Consider the following 21,408-nt stretch of genomic DNA (forward strand, 5'->3'; position numbering starts at 1 on the left):
AGGTGAGTAATTGTTTTTATGTTTTTTTTTTTACCCATTATGATCTGATTTTCTTTTTAATTTGCTCACTTGAAAATCTGTTTAATAACTAATTAAATGCTATTTTCACTTTATCATCATAGTTACATAGTTGATAAGGTTAAAGTGTACCTAACCTTTTGAAGAAGTTTATTGCAAACTATTCGAAGTATCATGCAATTCTTTTTTCTCTATATTTTTTTTAACATTTTACTTTACAAAATAGTCACCTGAAGTTCAGGTGTCTATCTGTACACCCTTACATCACTGCCATGTCAGCAGTGTACGAGTGTATGGATTCCACTGTAATGCATGCATAAGGGCTGAAGTGAGCGCTGTACTGGCAGGAACATACACTGCTGCTCCTGCCTGTGCTAGCTCCGCTGTGCTAAAGGCTTGCATAGTACACATCTGATGTGCTATGCCAGGCTTGAGCAGAATGGAGCTGGCACAGGCATGAGCGACAATTTGCTATGCAGAGCTCCTACTTCCTACACGGCTCCTGCCTATGCCGGCTCTGCTATAGCCTGATATAGTACTTGAATGTACAGTGGAATCCAAAGACTGCTGACATCCATCAGTTTACGGATTCCAGAGCACTGTAGACACCTGAACTTTGGGTGCCTATTTTGTCAGTATGATAGTAAAAAAAGAAATAAAGGGGGACATTTATTAAGACCTGCGAAATATACGCCAGTCTTAATCTCTCTGCGCTGCCGGTGGATGCGCCAAAGTTATGCAGAGGCGTAAGCCTCTACATATTTTTGGCTCTTGCTGCCACTAGCCGTACTACTTGTTATAAACTACACCAGCTCCCTTACTGGCATAAACTGGCATGGAAAATGATGAATGAGACAGGCCAGCCCACCCTCTTCCACTCCCCTTTTTCGACCACTTCGCGCGGGCGTGAGTAGCGTAAAGTCACAGATTTTGTCACAAAACAACTCTGTGACAAAATCTGCAACCTAATTATGCCAAAAACTGTCATAAATCAGATAGTAAATTACTGCCAAAGTTTTTTTACAGAATTAATTAGTGTTCTTTTTGAAAAAGTTTTTAATAAACTTCTTTAAAAAATGGGCAAAGGCCCATGAAATCTATACTACTGTGTTGTTTCAGAGGACGGAAAAAGTCAGGAGTATGAGAGCGATATATAGTTTTGTAGGGAAAGATTCCGCAAAATCTGTCTGCTCTTTGTGAGTTCTGTGTCTCATCAGCCACTGATAGCATTCCCTGTGTAAGTGTGTATACAGAGAAGCGATTCAGTCACTGATAAGACAGCCCCATGTACAACTCAGCTCAAAAACAGCAAAAATGTAAATCTATAACTTACAAGTTTTACTGAATATCATCCCACAAAATGATTAATGCGTCTGCTCAGCTCCTATGCTCTAGAACAGGGATGCTCAACCTGCAGCCTTCCAGCTGTCATAAAACTACAACTCCCACCATGCCCTGCTGTAGGTTGTCCGGGAATGATGGGAGTTGTAGTTTTGCAACAGCTGAAGGGCCGCAGGTTGAGCATGCCTGCTCTAGAAGAAGTGGATGCCCTTATGTCATGTGATCATATTGTATAAAATATCTAACTGTATATATATATCAGGGCAAATTTACAGTTGCAAATGCACAAAATGCCCTACATTGTATTTGTCAAGGGTTTTGACAAGGCATGGACAGTCTAAAGGTGCACCAGACTTATCATCCAGCACCAGCCACTGTCCTAATCTTAGACAATATTAGTAAATCTGCCCCTATTTATCTGAAAGAGTTTGTCCCATATTGGCATTTCTTCGGAGAGATAGGACTAAACGTCAACCTCAGGTGGCCGGGCTTACGGAAACTTTCCGAGCAGGCCAGTGCTCCACTGTTTTCATAACTCCCATTGCAGTGAGTGGGAACTTAGTAAATAGCCTACAAGAACAAACTAAAATTCTGCTTCTGTAACTTCTGAATTATGGACACAGCATAGCTTGCTGTGCTACGCTGTTTCCAGAAACAGAGGAGCTCCAGCCTGCTCAGCACTTTCCATAAGCCCGGCCACTTGAGGTCAACGCTTAGTCCCTTCTCGCTGTGGAAATGGCAAGATGGGACAACCCTTTTAAAAAAAATCTATATTCACAGATATTATATTGCACTGTAAGATTGTTCAAACTCGTCCTTCGGTAACTCATCTGTAATAAAGTTGGTATGTAATAAATATATCTAAACACTGATAAAAGCTGCGCGCTTCTTCACTTACCTAAGGTTCTCGTGCCGAGTCCAGGTCAATCAGCCCTGAGTGGGATGCTGCATTAATAGAAGAACAATGCTTAACTTCCTAAAACCCCTTCAACAGGAAGAAGTCATTTCATTAGGTCCGCTCTCCCTCCTCCCTGTATTTCCTTTACAATACAGTGTACTTCTCTATGCGGTTTGACTTTACACTTCTGTTTGTATGTACAAAGTATAACTGGCAACAGTAAGTTACCTATTTGCTGACTTACCTGGCTCTGCAAACATTAACCAAGCGATTGATGATAATAATAAGCAGATTGTTACCTCAGCAATGCTACACTCATCCACGCTTTTGTATTCCTAGATGTGCAATCACATACAGTAATATCAAGCAGTTTAATGGATCGGGGGCTCATGAGATTGGCCCCTTGAACAATTAAAGGGCAGAGTTGTAGTGATGTGATTAGGGGCAATGTCCTAGCAAAATATAGTATGACTTTGAGTCACAGAATATTAACTCCTGGGCCCATTTTCATTTTTGCATTTTCATTTTTTTCCTCCCCCTGTTCCAATAACCATAACTTTTTACATTTTCCGTTCATATAGCCATATGAGGGCTTATAGTTTGTGGGATAAGTTGTATTTTTTTAATGGCACCATTTAAAGGGTTTCTGTCACCCCAATTTTCGCTATTAAACAGGCTGACATTATAGATGTGAAAATGTCACCCGAATTTAACTCTGCGTTTCTTTTATTTAAGTATGCTCCCATTTTAGTGTAATTTTAACTTTTATTATATGCAAATTAGCCTCTAGGAGCAGTGGGGAACGTTGCACCTGCTCCTAGAGGCTCCGTTCGCCCACCTCATTTCCACGCCCTTCTGTCTTGATTGACATGGCCAGGCCAGTGTTGGTTCTCCTGCTGGCCCTGTCTGCTGTGTAATTCTCACGCCTGTGCCAACCTGTTCAATATACGGCGCAGGCGCAGTGAGAAAGCTGGCAGCCAAATACTAACGGGACGGCGCAGGCGCGAGTTAAAATTACACGAAAACGGGGGCATACTTAAATAAAAGAAATGCAGAGTTAAATTCAGGTGACATTTTCATATCTATAATGTCAGCCTATTTAATAGCAAAAATTGGGGTGACAGAAACCCTTTAATTTACCATGTATTGTATTGGAAAATGGGAATAAAATTCTTTTTGGGGTTAAAAAAAATTAAAAATAAATATATATATATATAATTCCCAAGTTTTTTTGAGTTTTCATATTAGGGTGTTCGCTGAGCGGTAAAAATGACATGACATCCTTATTCTGTGGCTCACTAGCAATACGGCAGTACCAAACCTGTATAGATTTTTATTTATTTTTTACTACGTTTAAAAAAATAAAAACCCTTGAAAAAAATCGAAATTTTCTTTGCCTTGCCATTTTCTGACAGCCATAACTTTTATATATTTCTGTCTACAGAGCTATAAGACGGCTTGTTTTTTTGTGGGACGAACTGTAGTTTTTATTGGTACCATTTCTGTGGAACATACGACTTTCTGATCACTGTTATTCAAAAAAAATTTTTGGGGGGGGGAATGACTAAAAATGGCGAATCCTGTGTTTTTCTTTTTTTCTTCCCTTACGGCGTTCACCGCACAGAAATGTTTAAAAATATTTTAACAGTCCAGACATTTGCGGATGTGGCAATATCTGATATGTGCATTTTTTTATTCCTTATATATTTTTATATGTAAAATTGGGAAAGGGGGTGATTTAAACTTTTAATATTTTGATGGAGAAGCTACTGTGAATGCCACTGCCTTCTCTCAGCTCACCAAGCACAGTACTGTCCATTGTATAGCGGCTGTGCTTGGTATCACAGCTCAGTCCCATTCACTTCAATGTCACCGATAAATGTGACGTCACTGGGCTAGACAAAGCTGCAAGAAGGCCACAGGGCTACTGCGAGCGTCGGTGCTTTCTCAAACAGCTGATCAGTGGGGTCCTGGGTGTCAGACCCCCACCGATCAGATACTGATCTATCCAGAAGATAGGTCATCGGTCTATCCAAATCTCACAGAACATCTAATCTTTTACGATTATTGGTCTAGAAAAGTGCCAGAAAACAATTGTCATGTCCAACTAGACGTTAATTTACCACACATTAGCAAGGAGTGCGTCAGATTCATTCATTTGGTAGATTCGGCTCTATGGGAGAGACTGGCGCAATGTTGGGATGTAGCCCAGGGATAATGCAACACTCAGAAATCATAGCTTCCAGTCCATCTTTCATAGTTCAATTCTTTTATCTCTTTTTCAGGTGTATTCCAAAATAGTCACTATATAGATAGAATACCTCATATTCTACAATAATGCCACCATTATTATTATTTTACACACTTATATAGCGCTACTATACATTGGCATCAAGCTGTCCCCAATGGAGCTCACAATCTAAATTCCCTATCAGTATGTCTTAGGAGTGTGGGAGGAAACTGGAGTACCCAGAGAAAACCCACGCAAACACGGGGAGAACATACAAACTCCATGCAGATGTTGCCGAAGGTCAAAATCAAACCTAGGACCCCGGCGCTGTAAGACAACTGTGCTAACCACTGAGCCACCAGGCGCCATAAATAATAATGTTGATGTGCATTACATGATGGCCTTCTCCTGCTCATTGCCAGCCTTTAAAGAGCTTCTTCTAGATCTACACTGACATTTCTTAGACTGAAAAAATGTTGACTCACCACAATCCTGCCAAAGGTATAAATACTACGGTATATATCCAGAAATCCTCTGTGCTGCATGTGTGTGCTGTAGCGGGTCCAGGAATACAAGTATGATAGGGTAGAGGTAACCTCCATATTTATTACATGGTTCAGCCCACTCTGGGTTCTTAGTCATAGCTATGCTTATGCTCCACATATATAATACGACTATACAGTAACAGGAGGAGGGATTTCCGCTATGTATCTACTATATGTCAATGTGGCTTCTTGCAATGACTACCAGCACCGTGCTTACCTTGTGGGTTCAGGAGCGCTGCATGAATGAGAGGTGTAGGCTACATTGAGTCACAAAAAGATGAAACCTTTACTGGAATCTGCACACTGCATTTCCACCTTCTCGCTTCCTATGCTGTGTTCTGTCTGCTGCTGGTGTAGTAAAATGCACGTGGTAAAGTAACCACATGAAGACAGCGAATAGAAAGGTGTAGCATACAGTACTTTAAAACGTATTTCCACTGTAGCCTACAATGAGCGCAGGAGCTAGTAAAAACGCCACGTCTGTTTTATTAAATACTTGTATTCCCCGCTTTCTTTTTTTATAGCTCTCTGTTCCTCTGTTATTCCTCCTCAAATAGTTGAATAAACGAATAACTCAGGGTTAGGGCTCATTCACACGAACGTTTCCGTATTGCGGACCGCATTTGGGGATCCGCAACACACGGGCACCGTTCTGAGTGCATTCCGCATCACGGATGCGGACCCATTCACTTCAATGGGTCCGCAAATCCGGAGCTGCGAAACGGAAGCACGGAACGGAACACTACGAAGTGCTTCCTGGGGTTCCGTTCTGTGCGTCTGCACCACAAAAAGATAGAACTTGCTTCTATCTTTTTGCGGAAAAGACGGACCGCAGACCCATTCAAGTGAATGGATCCTTGATCCCCATGTGGCTGCCCCACGGACGTTGCCAGTGCATTGCGGACCGCAATTTGCGGGTGTGAACAAGCCCTTATCCTTTGCTTTGTTAACGGATTGTGTCCCTTCACAATCTGATACTGTCCAGTTGGTGCTAATAGTGCCTGTGAATGGACACATCATATAAAAAAGGGGTTTGGCAATGCCAAGTTGTAAATTTTTAGGAATTGACAACAATGTTTTAGGAAAAGCAACAGAGGAACTGCACAATGCAGCATTAGAAGAAAGATGCTCCAAGATTGTTCTTTGCAGGGTATTTTCTAAAAGAGCTGACAGATCCTGTTTTATACAGCAACTTACATGGCCTTCTTCTGTAGCACCCATACCCTGGGACATTTACTGCTATCCATAGCTTAAGCCACATTCACACGTCCATGCTCAAATCCGTGAGAAGGTGGTCAGTGATCCATCCGTGAAGGATCTGTGTGTTGTCCGTGTGTCCGTTTTTTGCTGTCAATGTGCCATCCGTGTTTTACTGACCCTGCACAGCTGAAAAATCATTTCCAAAGCATCTCTTCCTAATGATCCGTGAAACACGAATGCAACACGGATGCCATGTGGCTTTCACGGACCTATAGACTATAATGGGCGTGATGGATCTGTGAACACAGACAAAATAGAGCATGAATCCGTGCTAAAAACACGGACCCCCCGGACCGTGCTAAAACACTGATGTCTGAATACACACATTAAAATGAATGGGGACGTGTGCTGTCCGTGGAGAACATGTACGGCACACATCCGTGGAACACTGACATGTGAATGAGGTAGTTAGTGCATCTCTGACCGTCCTGAAATACTGTAGACTCTGCACATTCTAAGTTATATTTATATACTGAGCCCCATATAACATTTTACCATATTTTGCAGACTATCAGTGACACTTTTTTCTGCTGGAAACTCTGCTGCAATCTTCCGGTGTGTCTAATGCTAAGGCTTCACTGCAACATGTGTCGCAGAAAAGTTGCACAACATTTTTGGGGATGATCGTCGATGGTGTCGCACTGTGACATGCTGCGACTGCGACACAACCCCATCCAGGTTGGATTTTTGTGCGACTGTCGCAGCGTCATTACAAAAAATGTTGCGCATTATTGCTGAGACACATGTCGCATGTTGCCATGTAATCCTAGCCTAATAGTTGAAGAAGGATTCTGAGCTCCTTTAGGGCTTGTGCACACGACCGTTGTTGTCCGCCATTTTTGCGGATCCACAAAACACGAATACTGGCCGTGTGCATTCTGCGGAATGAAAGGGCCAGCCCCTAATAGAACAGTCCTATCCTTGTCCGTAAAGCGTACAATAATAGGACATGTTCTATTTTTTTGCGGCACGGCAATGCGGACATAGAACCACAGAGTAATTTCCATTTTTTTGTCGCCCCATTGAAGTGAATGGTTCTGCATACAAGCTGCAAAAATTGAAACGGAAATGGACAAAAAATATGTTTGTGTACATGAACCCTTACTGAAAGGTCCTGGCAGTGCAGTTGTGTGAACGCCGATCGCAGACCTTTAACCCCTTAGGTGCGACTACGGCATCTGAAACGGCTTTCCCCAGCAGTGCTGTGTTCCCAGGGTCTGAATGGCTCCCCCAGATGGAGATTGAGGGAGCTGTATGTTGTCTGCAGTAGGCTGGGTCTCTCTGAAGAAACCCATGCTATTACAGATGTAGTTCTTATGGGGGTCTCCATAAGAACATAACGAATCTGCAATACAAGGCAGAAGTGATCTAGAAGATCTTGGATGGGGCAAAAAAAAGCTTAAAAACTGTTTTTAAAAATATTTAAAAGAATATTTTCCCCCATAATAAAAATAAACTGTAAAATAATAAAGATCATAGGCATCGCCATATTCCTAAATGCCAAAACTATTAAAATATAAACCTATTTACCTTATACAGTGGAAGCTATAACAAAAAAAAAATGGTATCAATAAAAACTATAGATATTCCAACAAAAATTAGTCCTCACACAACTCCATAGACGTAACTGTAAAAAAGTTATGGGGCCAAAATATGGTAATGAAAAGAAAAAAAAAAAAATTTCCAACGGTCTTTACAGTATTCAAATATAACAACTACTATATAGTTGTGTTATAATCGTATCATACTTGTAGGGACCCAGAGAATGCAGATAACAGGCTAGTTTTATCACAGGGAAAAAACAACTTTTTTTTCCAATTTCACCACATTGGGATTTTTTTTCCAGGTTCCGACATCCACTATATCATATGCAATATTAAATGGTGCTGTTAACAGCTACGTGAATAGAAAAATAAAAAAATATGGCTCTGGGAAGGCAACGAGTAAGAAACATAAACATAAAACCAGAATATCACCCTGGGCTGAGAGGGTTAATATTGCCAATAATAAAATGACACAAACATTTACATCACTTTCCTTCACATAATCTGCTTTATATGTTAACCCCTTAGTGACCACCAATATGCATTTTTGCAGAGGTCACCAAGGGGCCTTAGGCTGGGCCACCGCCTTTTTACAGCGGCCCAGTCTAAGGCCCCTTTCACACGGGCGAGTTTTCCGCGCAGGTGCCATGTGTGAGGTGAACGCATTGCACCCGCACTGAATCCTGACCCATTCATTTCTATGGGGCTGTGCACATGAGCGGTGATTTTCACGCATCACTTGTGCGCTGAGTGAAAATCGCAGCACGCTCTATATTGTGCGTTGGTTATAAGGGAAAATAATAGCATTCTGAATACAGAATGCATAGTATAATAGGGCTGGAGGGGTTAAAAAATAAATAGAAAAAAGTTAACTCACCTTCACCTCTTGATCGCGTAGTTCCCGGTCTCCTTACTTCTTTAATGATGATCTGTGGGCTAAAGGACCTGTGGTGATGTCAGATCACATGCTCCATCACCACGGTGATGGACCATGTGATTGGAGCATGTGATCTGACGTCACCACAGGTCATTTAGCCCACAGCTCATCATTCAAGAAGTAAAGAGACCGGGAACTACGCGATCAAGTGGAGAAGGTGAGTTAAAATTATTTTTTTTTCTAACCCCTCCAGCACTATTATACTATGCATTCTGTATTCAGAATGCTATTATTTTCCCTTATAACCATGTTATAAGGGAAAATAATACAATCTTTAGAACACCAATCCCAAGCCCGAACTTCTGTGAAGAAGTTCAGGTTTGGGTACCAAACATGCGTGATTTTTCTCACGTGAGTGCAAAACGCATTACAATGTTTTGCACTCGCGCAGAAAAATCGCGCATTTTCCCGCGACGCACCCGCCTCTTATCCGGGCAAAAAATATGACGCCCGTGTGAAAGAGGCCTAAGTGTTTCACTGGGGCTTGGCTCTGACATGAGAGCCGTGCTCCTGCTCTAAAGACCCGGACTGGCAGAAGCAGGCCGTTTAACCCCTTACATTGCTATTGCCCGAGGCATGTAAGCAGTTACAGAGGGAGCAAACTCCCTCTGTCTCCTATGGGCACCCCACAAATGAGATTGCAGGGTGACGATGTCAGTACAAGCTGGCCTGGGCCTGCCTCTGATGTGTCCCAGCAAGCTGCACCTCTCTGGCGCAGCCTGCTGGTGAATGTCAGTATAGTACTAACATTGAAATACATTGCACTATAGGAATAGTGCAATGTATTTTAGAAGGGATCAAAAGATCACCTATTATAGTCCCCTTGTGGAACTATAAAATAGTTAAAAAAGGAAGAAAAAACAAGTTTTATTAAATAAATGAAAATCCAAGTAAAAAAAAAAATACACCCTTTTTTCATTGTATACTCAGTCAAGTAACCACACTTCACTAAGGTCTCACACTTTCTCAGCCTCCTATGCAGGGCCGGATTAACGTAGGGGCGGATGGAGCTGCAGCTCCAGGCCCCTGCGTGAAAATAGGCCCAGCAGCCCGCTAGGCGGTGGCAGCGGCAGGGCACAGGCAGATGAGCGCTTCCATTGTGAGCGCTGCCGTACATTGCAGGACACAGGCCGGAAGAGGCCTGCATCGCATCGCTGACATGGAGGTAAGTATAAGTGCTTTTTTTTTTACATGTTATTGGCATATGATGGGGCGGCCTCTTGTTACTGGCACATGATGGGGGGGCTCTTGTTACTGGCACATGATGGGGGGCCTCTTGTTACTGGCACATGATGGGGGGACTCTTGTTACTGGCACATGATGGGGGCCTCGTGTTACATGATAGGGTGCTCTTGTTACTGGCACATGATCGGGGTGCTCTTGTTACTGGCACATGATTGGGGGGCTCTTGTTACTGGCACATGATTGGGGGGTGCTCTTGTTACTGGCACATGATTGGGGGGTGTTCTTGTTACTGGCACATGATGGGGGGCTCTTGTTACTGGCAAATCATTGGGGGGCATCTATGGGGCACATTTTACTGACACATTATTGGGGGCATCTATGGGGGCACTTATTACTGGCACATTATTGGGAGCACTTCTTACTGGCACATTATTGGTGGGCATTATAGGGGCATCTACTGAGGCCACAAAGAAGGGGTATTTTATATGGGGGCTCTCCACATTAGCATTTTATACTAGGGCACATTATGGTGGATACTGTTGGGGAGAGGAGTACTATGGGGTCATCTACGGGCGCACTAAGAAGGGGTATTTTATACTTGCAAATTATGGGGGACACTGAGGGCATTTACTGGGGCACTATATATGGGGCATTTTATACTGTTACATTATGGGGGGCATTAGGAGGAAGGTGGAGAGGAGCACTATAGGGGCATTTACTGGGGGCACTATATAGGGGTATTTTATACTGGCACATTATGGGGGCACTATGGGCACATTAGCTCAACTGGGGGCATTACAAGGGGGTATTTTTTGCACTGTCACATTATAAGGAGAATTATTTCTATGGGGGGGGGCATTATGGTGGGTTTTATTACTTCCTCATGGTATGACCCCCTAGAAGCAGCAGCAACCTCTCTCTGCTCTGCTATTCCTCTGCCCCTTCTCCAAATCCTTATTATGAAATCTTTCTCATTAGGATAAAACACAACATCAGCTCCGCCGAGCCCCCCAGCCAAAGTGTTGAAGTGGCGTCCGAGATCCCCAAGGGCCAAGCCAAGTAACTGTAAGTTTTCATATGAAATATGTTTGTTATACACATATAGCATACACTGTGCCACACAATATACAAACAGTATACCTCTACACTGTGTAGTCTGTTCTATAAGCACCATTGTTTCTGCCCTGTGAGTTCATGCCTGCACCTTCTTTGACACACACACATCCTGCATGCGCTGTGAATGGGGATTGCGTTGCATGCACAGTCTCAGGTTCCTACAGACTCCACATTTGTGTACCGCATTCCCCATTCACCCATTCATGGCACATACGCAGGATCTCAACACGTCGCTGTCAAGTAAACCATTGGTGTCAACCAAAGGAGCGGGCGTGACTTCACATGGGAGAGGTGTTACGGTCTGGAGGGCACAGAGGACCCCCTACCACACCTCTTTTGACACTCTGGGCCCCCATAATTGTTTTACTTAAAACATTTTTATTTTATTTATTTTTTTAAGCTAAGTAAAGGCTAAAGAACAGACTCTATAAAGGTATGCAAGGTACTGATACATCAACATCTATTCAGCTATGCTGGTGATTTCATATGCATAAAACATATGACAGATGCACTTTATCTGTGTCATAAAAAATTGCTCTGCATTAAATTGCTCTGCATTGCGTTTTCATTTTCTAAAAAAAGGCCCATTAAAATCTTCAGCACCAGGCCCATGATGCTCTTAATCCAGCCCTGCTCCTATGGAAACAGTGGGGGTATATTGTACTCACAACAGTTTCATGTTTAATAGCAGAAAACAACAGATAAGACCAGGACTTCAGAAACATGGCCCAATTTTGCACGGGTTTGGCCTGGACAACTTCTTCCAGGACATAAGGCCACATTAGTGAGTGTCTTTACTTAAAGGGAACCTGTCACCGGGATTTTGTGTATATAGCTGAGGACATGGGTTGCTAGATGGCCGCTAGCACATCCGCAATACCCAGTTCCCATAGCTCTGTGTGCTTTTATTGTGTATAAAAACAGATTTGATACATATGCATATTAACCTGAGATGAGTCCTGTCCCTGACTCCTTTCACGTACAGGACTCATCTCAGGTTAATTTGCATATGTATCAAATCTGAGTCCTGTCCCTGACTCCTTTCACGTACAGGACTCATCTCAGGTTAATTTGCATATGTATCAAATCATTTTTTGACACAATAAAAGCGCACAGAGCTAAGGGGACTGGATATTGCGGATGTGCTAGCGGCCATCTAGCAACCCATGTCCTCAGCTCTATACCCAAAATCCCGGTGACAGGTTTCCTTTAAATCGTATTTAGGGGATCGACAAACATTATCATTTTTATAAAAAAAAAACTCTAAAAACAAATACATAAACATGAATTAATGCTTTCTGCTGTTTCTTTGCACTTTGCATAAAATGCAGTGATCCACTAGGCCACTGCTAGTGATTAAACCAGGTATATCTGCTGAATCAAGGCTGACATCCTATGCCTGAGATACTGTTTCCAGGGGGATGGTGAAGCCAGGATTTTCCTCAGGATAGGTAATCAATATGAGAACAGTGGGGGTCTAACTCCCAGCACCCCCACCGACTAGCTTTTTGAGGAAGCCATGGTGCTCACCAGAGCCCTGTAGCTTCCTCACAACTTACAAACCCCAGCCTTCCTTTTGATAGCAGCTGTATTAGGTAATGCAGCTCAGCCTCATTCGCTTGAATGGGGTTGAGCTGCATCTAGGCCATATGACCGATATATGGTCGTCCAGTGGCCCTCACACAGCTAATCGGCGGGGTCCAGAGGATGGGCCATCAATATCAAAATCTCGTAGAACCCCTTTAAACTTGACATGCCTTTTGTGAACTCATTGAGTGTGCAGTCTAAGAAGCTTCTGAAGAAGCAACATCAGGTTCTTTAGGTCAGAACCAGCTCATTTGAGACCAAGGGAGAACTCTAGTGAAGCCTTTACATGGGATGCAGATAAGAACTTTAGATTTAGATAGGCTAATGGGAAGCAGATTGTCGGGAAGGAAGAGTTCCTTCCTGACAGTCAGCTGCTCGTTACGTGCAGCTGAAGTGCTGCATTTACACACAGCGATCATCTCCACAGTATGAGGACAAGGGATCACTATTGCGATCGCTCATCCTCATACAGCTGCATTGTTTCTGGGCAGCAGATCACTGTTTGGACAGCTCAATCTGCTGCCCAGAAACCATAATTTAGGTGCCCGTGCAACGGGCGGCCTCCCCCCAGGACCCTTTATATATTGCGCAACCCAGGTGTAGGAATGCCGAGTGGTATAGTGCGGCCTAAAATTTCTCTTTATGTGTGTCAAGGTTGCTCCAACCTGAATATGGCTGGACCTCAGGCTTTGGCTCCGAAGCAATAAATAAGGGGAATAATTGAGGAATTAAAGAAGAACTTGAGATGAAGTTCAATAGCAGCTTTACTTGAGTAAACGTTTTTCCAAAACAGATTTCAGGCTTGATCTTGGTTCCAGCAGGCTTTAGCATTAAACTGGCAGGCAAACTCAACTCTGCTATGTCTTTGTTGCTCTCCAACTCTGCTGTACTGACAGGCTGGCTGTATAACTTATCTTCTTCTGTATGCTGCACGTATTCTCTGTAGTCTGACTCTAGGTTATGACAGGGAACTTTCCTCCTGGCTCCTGAGGCTTTAAGCTTTGGCCTTAAGGTGCTCTGGCTCGAATGGGCACGTCCAGCAGATACGTTCCACTGCACATCCTTCCCCTAGCTGGGGGTAAACTAGACTACTAGAAGTTCTGCACCACCCTTCCTGCAGGAATTAGGACTCACACACCTCTCTCCGGGGAATAGAATGGAATAAACAGTTTCAATCTATCTAAGTATAGCTCTGCCATGTTTGCTGCCACCTGCTGGTGAACCAGGCACATTACATGAACAGTTACATAACATTAGAAATGCACAGTGTGGAGGACCTGGAATAAATGCATAAGATGACATTAGGTTAGACCAATAAAGGCAGTAGCAAGGTGCAGAAGTGGTAACAACACTCTGGGGTGTTACACCTGCATGAACGACAGTTCCACTCAATGAACGAGTGTTACACTCGTTCATCGGGTTATCGGCTGTACTTTTTGATGGGCAAATTGTCGGGAACGAGTGTTAGCAAGAATGTGTGTTCTCAATAATTTCCCGATTATCTGGCCTTTTAAATCCACCTTTAGATTGTTGAGCAGCTGAGAGAACGAGTGTGTGATTTAGCCTGTGAAGGTAGCGCTTCACAGCCTTTGATTGCGTGTAAAAGCTTCCAGCTACCAGTCATATCGGTGTTGCAGCTTGCAGGTGCTGCTTTTTGAGTCTGCACCTCACAGTTAGGAACTGCAGACACTGCATAAGAAAATTGCACCTCTAGGCTGGATGAGTATGTGAGGAATTGTTGCATAAGAAAGAGCTTCACAAAGGGAACTCTGGATCTAACCTATCATTTAGCCAGAACCAGTTGGAACTGTTTAAGGCTACTTTCACACTTGCGCTTGATCGGATCCGTTCTGAACGGATCCGATCATATTAATGCAGACGGAGGCTCCGTTCAGTACGGATCCGTCTGCATTAATAACTTAGAAAAATTTCTAAGTGCGAAAGTAGCCTGAGCGGATCCGTTCAGACTTTCAATGTAAAGTCAATCGGGAACGGATCCGCTTGAAGATTGAGCCATATGGTGTCATCTTCAAGCGGATCCGTTCCCATTGACTTACATTGTAAGTCTGGACGGATCCGCACGCCTCCGCACGGCCAGGCGGACAGCTGAACGCCTGGCCGTGCGGAGGCGAGCGGAGCGGAGTCTGAACGCTGCCAGACTGATGCAGTCTGAGCGGATCCGCATCCATTCAGACTGCATCAGGGCTGGACGGAAGCGTTCTGCTCCGCTCGTGAGCTCCTTCAAACGGAGCTCACGAGCGGACAGCAGAACGCTAGTGTGAAAGTAGCCTAAGACTTGTGCCTCCACCTTGTTTGGAAGTTTGTGGCTCGCACTTCAGTAAAGACTCGTGTTACCTTGTTCAACTGCTCTTCCTCTCTGGTCTCCTGTCTTTTACCTCCACTGTAACACTGGGGGCACCCCACCCTCCATCAAGCCAGAGACTCCAACCAGGGTATGCCCTTGGAAAAGCAACTATTGGAGGTTCAACTGTTCAATCTTGTCATTTAACATAAAATGGTGGATATATTTCTCTCTTAAGTATCTGTACTGTCACTTTAAGTTATTTAAGGACTTTATGATCTCTCTGAGAGGTATATCTGAGATTTAACAGTTCTACTGGCTAAACTGGGTTTGCAGTTAGTAGTAACTATTTGCAGATTGGTTGAGTATGATCTGGTATGGTTGTATGCAATTTGGATTGCAATATGGAATCTGAACGCTTGAAATTTGTAGCTTGCAATTTGTATTTGCAATTGTATGTGGTGGAACTGTAAGTAAACACACATATAACTGGTTCAGTATACAGTTCTAATCACAATACTAACAATATGAACATGATATAACTGTTCTAAATACCTATTTTGGCCTCTTGTTCCCATAAAACTGGACTCTGACTGGAACTGTGTGTCTGTTCAGCTCCTGTCTCTGGTGAATAATGATTCCAGCTAGGGGAATTCCGCACACAGGCTGGCTGTGATTGGTGAAAACTCTTGCTGTGTGAGAAGCTGGCTGTGATTGGTTTAGACTTCTGCCCAGCAACAACAGATTAACACCATGCTTTCTGTTGTTTCTGCTGTGTCACTGAGCTTTTCTTACATTACAAAATGAACCTTAAAGGCATATTATCTTTTTCTGCTTCTGTGAACACAAAATATAACAGTTATATGACATCCAAAACGTGATGTCACAGTAAATAACTCAGATTTTTTTCTTCAACACATAAACATAGGAACTGTATTAAGGTTATTAGCAGGTTTAGCTGTATACACATATAGTCTTAGCTGGCCAGCTACAGCTTGTGACCTGTCTGTCTGGGAGTTTACAGGATGGGGACCAGAAGACTGCAGAAGAGAGATAGAAGTGCTCCCAGGTCACTGGAACAGAGCAATAGGGAGCTAGTACAGTAAGTACAGTATGTTTTTTTCAGCAATTACAGTTGGCTAGGCTTCAACTTTTAACAAGTGTAAAACCCTAGAAAACCCTTTTAAAGGGGTTTTCTAGGACATAACTAATGAAGTTAGAATCAGAACATCAGAACAGTGGGGTGCCAAGAATCAGAACTCTGCTGATTTGATACTGATAACCTATCTTAAAGGGGTTGTCTGGGTTCAGATCTGAACCCATATTTTCATCCAGGGAGCCCCTCTGATGTTAGCATTGGAGCATATAATGTTCCGATGCTCTCCCTTGCCCTGTACTGGATCGCTCATGGCAAGGGCTTTTTTATTCAAAATAACACATTGCTGGGTGGAGGCTTCCGCCCAGCAGTATGTTCATTGACATCACCGGCTCTGATGGGCTGGCTTTAGCGCTGCCCTAGCCGTTTTACAGGCTAAAGCTCGCCCATCAGTGCCGGTGACGTCACTGGGCTCACTGCTGGGCAGAAATCTCCGCCTGGCAGCCCTAAGGAGAGCCCACTACGTCACCGGATCTCCTGGAAATGCCTTTTCCCTGCGCGATTCAGCGCAGGGCAAAGGAGAGCATCAGAGCATGAAATGCTTTGATGCTCATGTCAGGGGGGCTGCCTGGGTGAAATTCTGGGTATGTCCGGGTTCAGCTCTGAACCTAGACAACCCCTTTAAGGATAGGTCATTTTACATTTTCATTTTTGTAGGTCACATAGTTAAAGGGGTTGCCTCACTTCAGCAAGTGGCATTTATCATGTAGACAAAGTTAATAAAGGCAATTACTAATATATTGTGATTGTCCATATTGTCTTCTTTGCTGGCTTGAATCATTTTTCCATCGCATTATACACTGCTCGTATTCCACGGTTACAACCACAGCTGCAGAGCAGATACGAGGTTGCCAGGATGAGAGATGCCACTAGAGAGGGCAGCGCTTTTTCCTATAGTGTGTAAGCACGACCACCAGCTGCTTAATTGTTTTGGGTAGGGGTTAGCAGAAGCTCAGGGAACTTAGTGACTTGTTAATAAGAGGTACAGGTTGCTCAGGCAGAAGGCGATCTTCCGGGGCTAGCATTCCTGGACACAGCCAGAGGTGTAAATCCGATTGTCCAAAAACTCCCTTATAACCTACAGGAGAAGTGGATCACGCATGGTTCCCATTATAAACTGTTTCATAATGTACCATTACCCCCTTCATGGTGTTTGTAGACTTTGTTACTCAACAGACGAGGATTAGAAATGATCCCAGTTTTGGCTTTACATTGTCATGTTCCACTGCTCCCGGTGTCAAACCTCATAAAACATCAGTGGCAAAACTAACGTTGTCTCCACAAGTTCTCCTTACAGGCAGTTTAAGGCTAGTTTCACATGTCGTCGTTTTATTCCGGCCGCCTCTCGGCATGTTTGCCGTGCTGCCGCCGGAACTCCAGTCCACTCCCATTAGGAGTCAATAGGGCCGGAGCGGTAGTTCGGGGGCACACATGCACTAGCGGCAGCACGGATCCGACACCCGCCGGAACAGCCTGCCAGAGTTCCTTGCCGCTATTGTGAACGTAGCATAAGTCTTCTCAAGAAGAGAAAATGCCCAAAGATCTTACCAAACAATGCCCCCTGCACAAGAAACCACATTCTCTACTAAAATGCAGAGCCTTCAGGGAGAAGTCTTTAGAGGTCAGTGTGACATGCACAGAATGCGGTAGCCCAGAACACAACACGGCTTTACACCCTGGACCACCCTCTCAGGTATCACCCCAAGCAGAGGAGCATGACGGAAAGCAGATAGTCACTGACATAGACACCGCAGGAGACACTTCTCACTGTACAGAGATCTGTAAGGGACTGGCAGGAGGGAAGTCCTGTCAAAAATCTGCCTTGTCAGAGTTCATCCGGGCGGTCACCAAGATAAGGCGATCAAGGTATATGCAATCTTAGATGATCAAAGCAATAGGTTTTTACCTAAATCCACTTTCTTCGACACCTGCAACATCGTAGCGCCCATTGAGAAGGCGGGGAGGAAAGCAACTGGGTACAAGGTGGAGTCCATAGATGGTCAGACCTGCTTGTCCCTGCCAACCATACTGGAGCGCAATCACATTCCTGACAACCATTCTGAGATACCTACACCAGAGGTAGCAGCATACCACCCCCACATGAAGCATATAGCTCACCTGATACCGGAACTGGACCCAGAAATCCTGATAGTCTTACTCCTTAGAAGAGACATACTACAAGTTCACAAGGCTAGAGTACAGATCAACAGTCCCCAGAACGCTCCATACGCCCAGAGACTTGACCTAGGATGGGTCATCATAGGAGACGTCTTTCTAGGAGAAGCACACAAGCCGACCTTAGTCAACAGTATGCTGAGCAACACACTTGAGAATGGATGTCCTTCCCTATTCCAGCCATGTCACAGAAGTTTCCTGATAAAAGAATTGCCACACAGCGCTCCTATGCCTTGTCCTTTTGCAGATACCTCCTGTGAAGACAACGCCTGCCATGGTGAGCAAGATTACTTAGGATGCACAGTTTTGCACAGGACAAGAGAAGACAACAGGGTCGCAGTGTCCACAGAAGACAGGCTGTTCTTGGATATCATGGATCAAGGAATAATAAAAGACAAGTCAAAAAGCTGGGTCGCACTTTTACCGTTTAAACCCCGGAGACAACGCTTACCTAACAACAAAGAACTTATCTACAGTCGATTTATCTCCTTCAAACACAAACTTCAGAGGTCACCAGAGATGAGAGAACATTTCTTTACCTTCATGGAAAAAATATTCCAGAACAACCATGCAGAAATGGCACCCGCGCTCCAAGACTCCGAAGAGTATTGGTACTTACTCATATTCGGCGTGTATCATCCTAAAAAATCAGGGCAGATACGAGTAGTATTCGACTCGAGCGCCAGATGCAAAGGTGTCTCACTAAATGATGTCTTACTGTCTGGTCCAGACCCCAACAACAGACTTCTGGAGGTACTTCTACGCTGTCGCAGTCGCTATCTACGGTCTCAGGCATTCAACCTGAGAGGGTGAAACAAAGTACGGGTCAGATGTCAGATCCTTTGTGGAAAAACTTTTCTATGTGGACGACTGCTTGAAATCCACACCCACGAACTAGACCATAATCAGTCTCCTGAAAAGGGCTCAAGAGATGCTCGCTTTATCTAATTTGAGGTTGCACAAAATTGCCTCCAACAGCCGTGAGTTAATGGAGGCCTTCTCACCCCAAGACCATTCAAGTTATCTAAAGGACTTGGATCTTAGCACCGACTCCCTTCCCATGCAGAGGAGCCTTGGTTTGCTCTGGTATTTAAAGGCAGACACATTCACCTTCCAAATCAGCATGGAAGAAAAGCCCTTCACACGTAAAGGAGTTCTGCATACCATAAACAGTTCTGGGATTCGTAGCGCCTCTTACTATCCAAGGCAAAATGATCTTAAGAGACTTAATGAAAATACTTAAATATTATTTTATAATAAATATTTTCACAAATACCTTTCATTACTTAGAATGTCTTGTTTTGTGTAGGGAGCAATCATTAGGAGAAATAAAATGGTTGCCGCCCTATCAGTACACACAAAACCTGTCCTAATCACACAGGAGGACAAGTTACTTCACCACAATGAGCCATAGTGCCTCATCCTCCTCTCTGCTTGTCAGGAATCATGATCCTGAATACAGGTGAATCTCTGTGGGAATGGAGATGATGAGGAGACATGAGAGGAGGGTGAGGTGTGGCTAATGAGCAGCAGCACTTGTATGCAGTCTACGTTGCCACAGCCCCACATTACCACAGGAACTACAGGTTTTGTGTGAACTAATAGAATGGTGGCCAATTTGTTTCCCCTGATGATTGCTCCCCAGACAAAACAAGCCATTATACCTAATAATAGGTAGTTGAGAATATATTTAGAACAAAGTAATATTTAAGTATTTTTATTTTCTTAATTCCCGGAGAACCCCTTTAAGGATGGCGCCACCTCGAGCCCTGCAGAGCAGATCTCAATAAGATCTAATAATTGCTTCTTATAGTCAACTAGGATGACATAAAAAAATGTAAAAAAATAAAATAAATGGAAGTTTTTAAAAAATATAAAAAATACCAAAAAATATATAAAAATACAAATCACCCCCTTTCCCTCTGATTAAAATAAAAATAAACAATAAAAGGAACCCATCATAGGCATTACTGTGTTAATGCTGTAACGAAATAAAAATCTAAATGTCTGATTTGCCATTTTTTTCTCACTTCAACTACCAAAAAACTGAATAAAAAGTCACACACTCCAAAATAGTATCTCTAAAAACTACAGACCCTGCAAAAAAAATTATCCTCATATAGTTATACCTAACTATAAAAAAAGTTATGGGGGGGTCAGAATATTAAAACACACAAAAAACTATATAAAAGTGCTATTGTTGTAATTGTACTGACCCAGAGAAGGAAGTTAACAGGTCCGTTTTACTGCACAGAGAAAACCATAAAAACAAAACCCAAGAAAATGTGACGGACATGCATTTTTTTCCAATTCCACTCCATTTGGAATTTTTTTCCAGGTTCCCAATACATTGTATGTAATTTTAACAACTTGTCCTTCAAAAAAACAAGGCCTTATACATCTATGTGAACAAAAACAAAAAACAAAAAAAAGTTATCAGGGAAGGCTGGGAGTAAAAAAAGGAAACCCCCTTAAAATGGAACATCCTCTGGGCCTGAAAAGGTTAAAGTCCTGGAGAACCCCTTTAAAAAAAAACACATTCTGTCACAACTCTAACTCATAACTGTCACAGAAATAGGTGGAAATGTCACCACAGTCAGGCGTGTCTCAGGGAAGTTGCGCTCACAGCTTGTAAAACTGAAGGTTTGCAACACAGTTACACTATGACAAATGCAGAATGACAATTAGCAGATTGTTACATAATACACAGAGCCATCAAGTGCAACCTTTCTCAGATCCGTTATACAACATGAATTATTAGATTATAACCCTCAATGCCATTTGCTATTACGTAAGCATCTCTTCCTTTTTTAAATCTTGGCATAGTACAGTATCTGCTATTACTACCTCTTGGAGTTGGGCACACCCTAACTGTAAAGAATCCTTTCCTCAATTGATATTGAAATTGCCATTTCCTCCACATGTAATGAATGTTCCTTGGTCCTTTGTAAAGTTGTTGGAACAAATAAATTATATACCAGTTCTTTGTATTGACCACAGATATATAATTATACATGTGAATGCGATCATGTCTAAGGCGTCTGGCTTTTTTCCAAGCTGAACAAGCCCAATTGTCTCCCAGTAACCACTGTATAAAAATAGCTAAAATATTCC

The 21,408-nt window shown here is 43.2% G+C and overlaps 1 protein-coding gene across 4 annotated transcripts in view; it reads right to left on the reverse strand.

Annotated features, from left to right (window-relative positions):
- Positions 1-18,315, reverse strand: part of LOC122930293 (ras and Rab interactor 3-like) — a 43,109-nt gene extending 24,794 nt beyond the window's left edge. Inside the window, exons 1-2 of one of the 4 annotated variants that reach the window (XM_044283552.1) lie at positions 4,973-5,027; positions 2,258-2,304 (exon numbers count right to left, since the gene is read on the reverse strand). Coding sequence is in view for 1 of the 4 variants with exons in the window: in XM_044283551.1 (XP_044139486.1) it covers positions 18,238-18,293 (56 nt within the window). In the remaining 3 variants the exon portion in view is untranslated. Of the gene's footprint in view, positions 1-2,257; positions 2,305-4,972; positions 5,106-5,249; positions 5,355-18,237 lie in introns of those variants that run through there. The other 3 variants (XM_044283551.1, XM_044283554.1, XM_044283553.1) reach the window with 3 other exon arrangements.
- Positions 18,316-21,408: the final 3,093 nt, after the last annotated feature.

This window comes from Bufo gargarizans, chromosome 3 (assembly GCF_014858855.1).
Source record: "Bufo gargarizans isolate SCDJY-AF-19 chromosome 3, ASM1485885v1, whole genome shotgun sequence".
Lineage (NCBI taxonomy): Eukaryota > Metazoa > Chordata > Amphibia > Anura > Bufonidae > Bufo > Bufo gargarizans.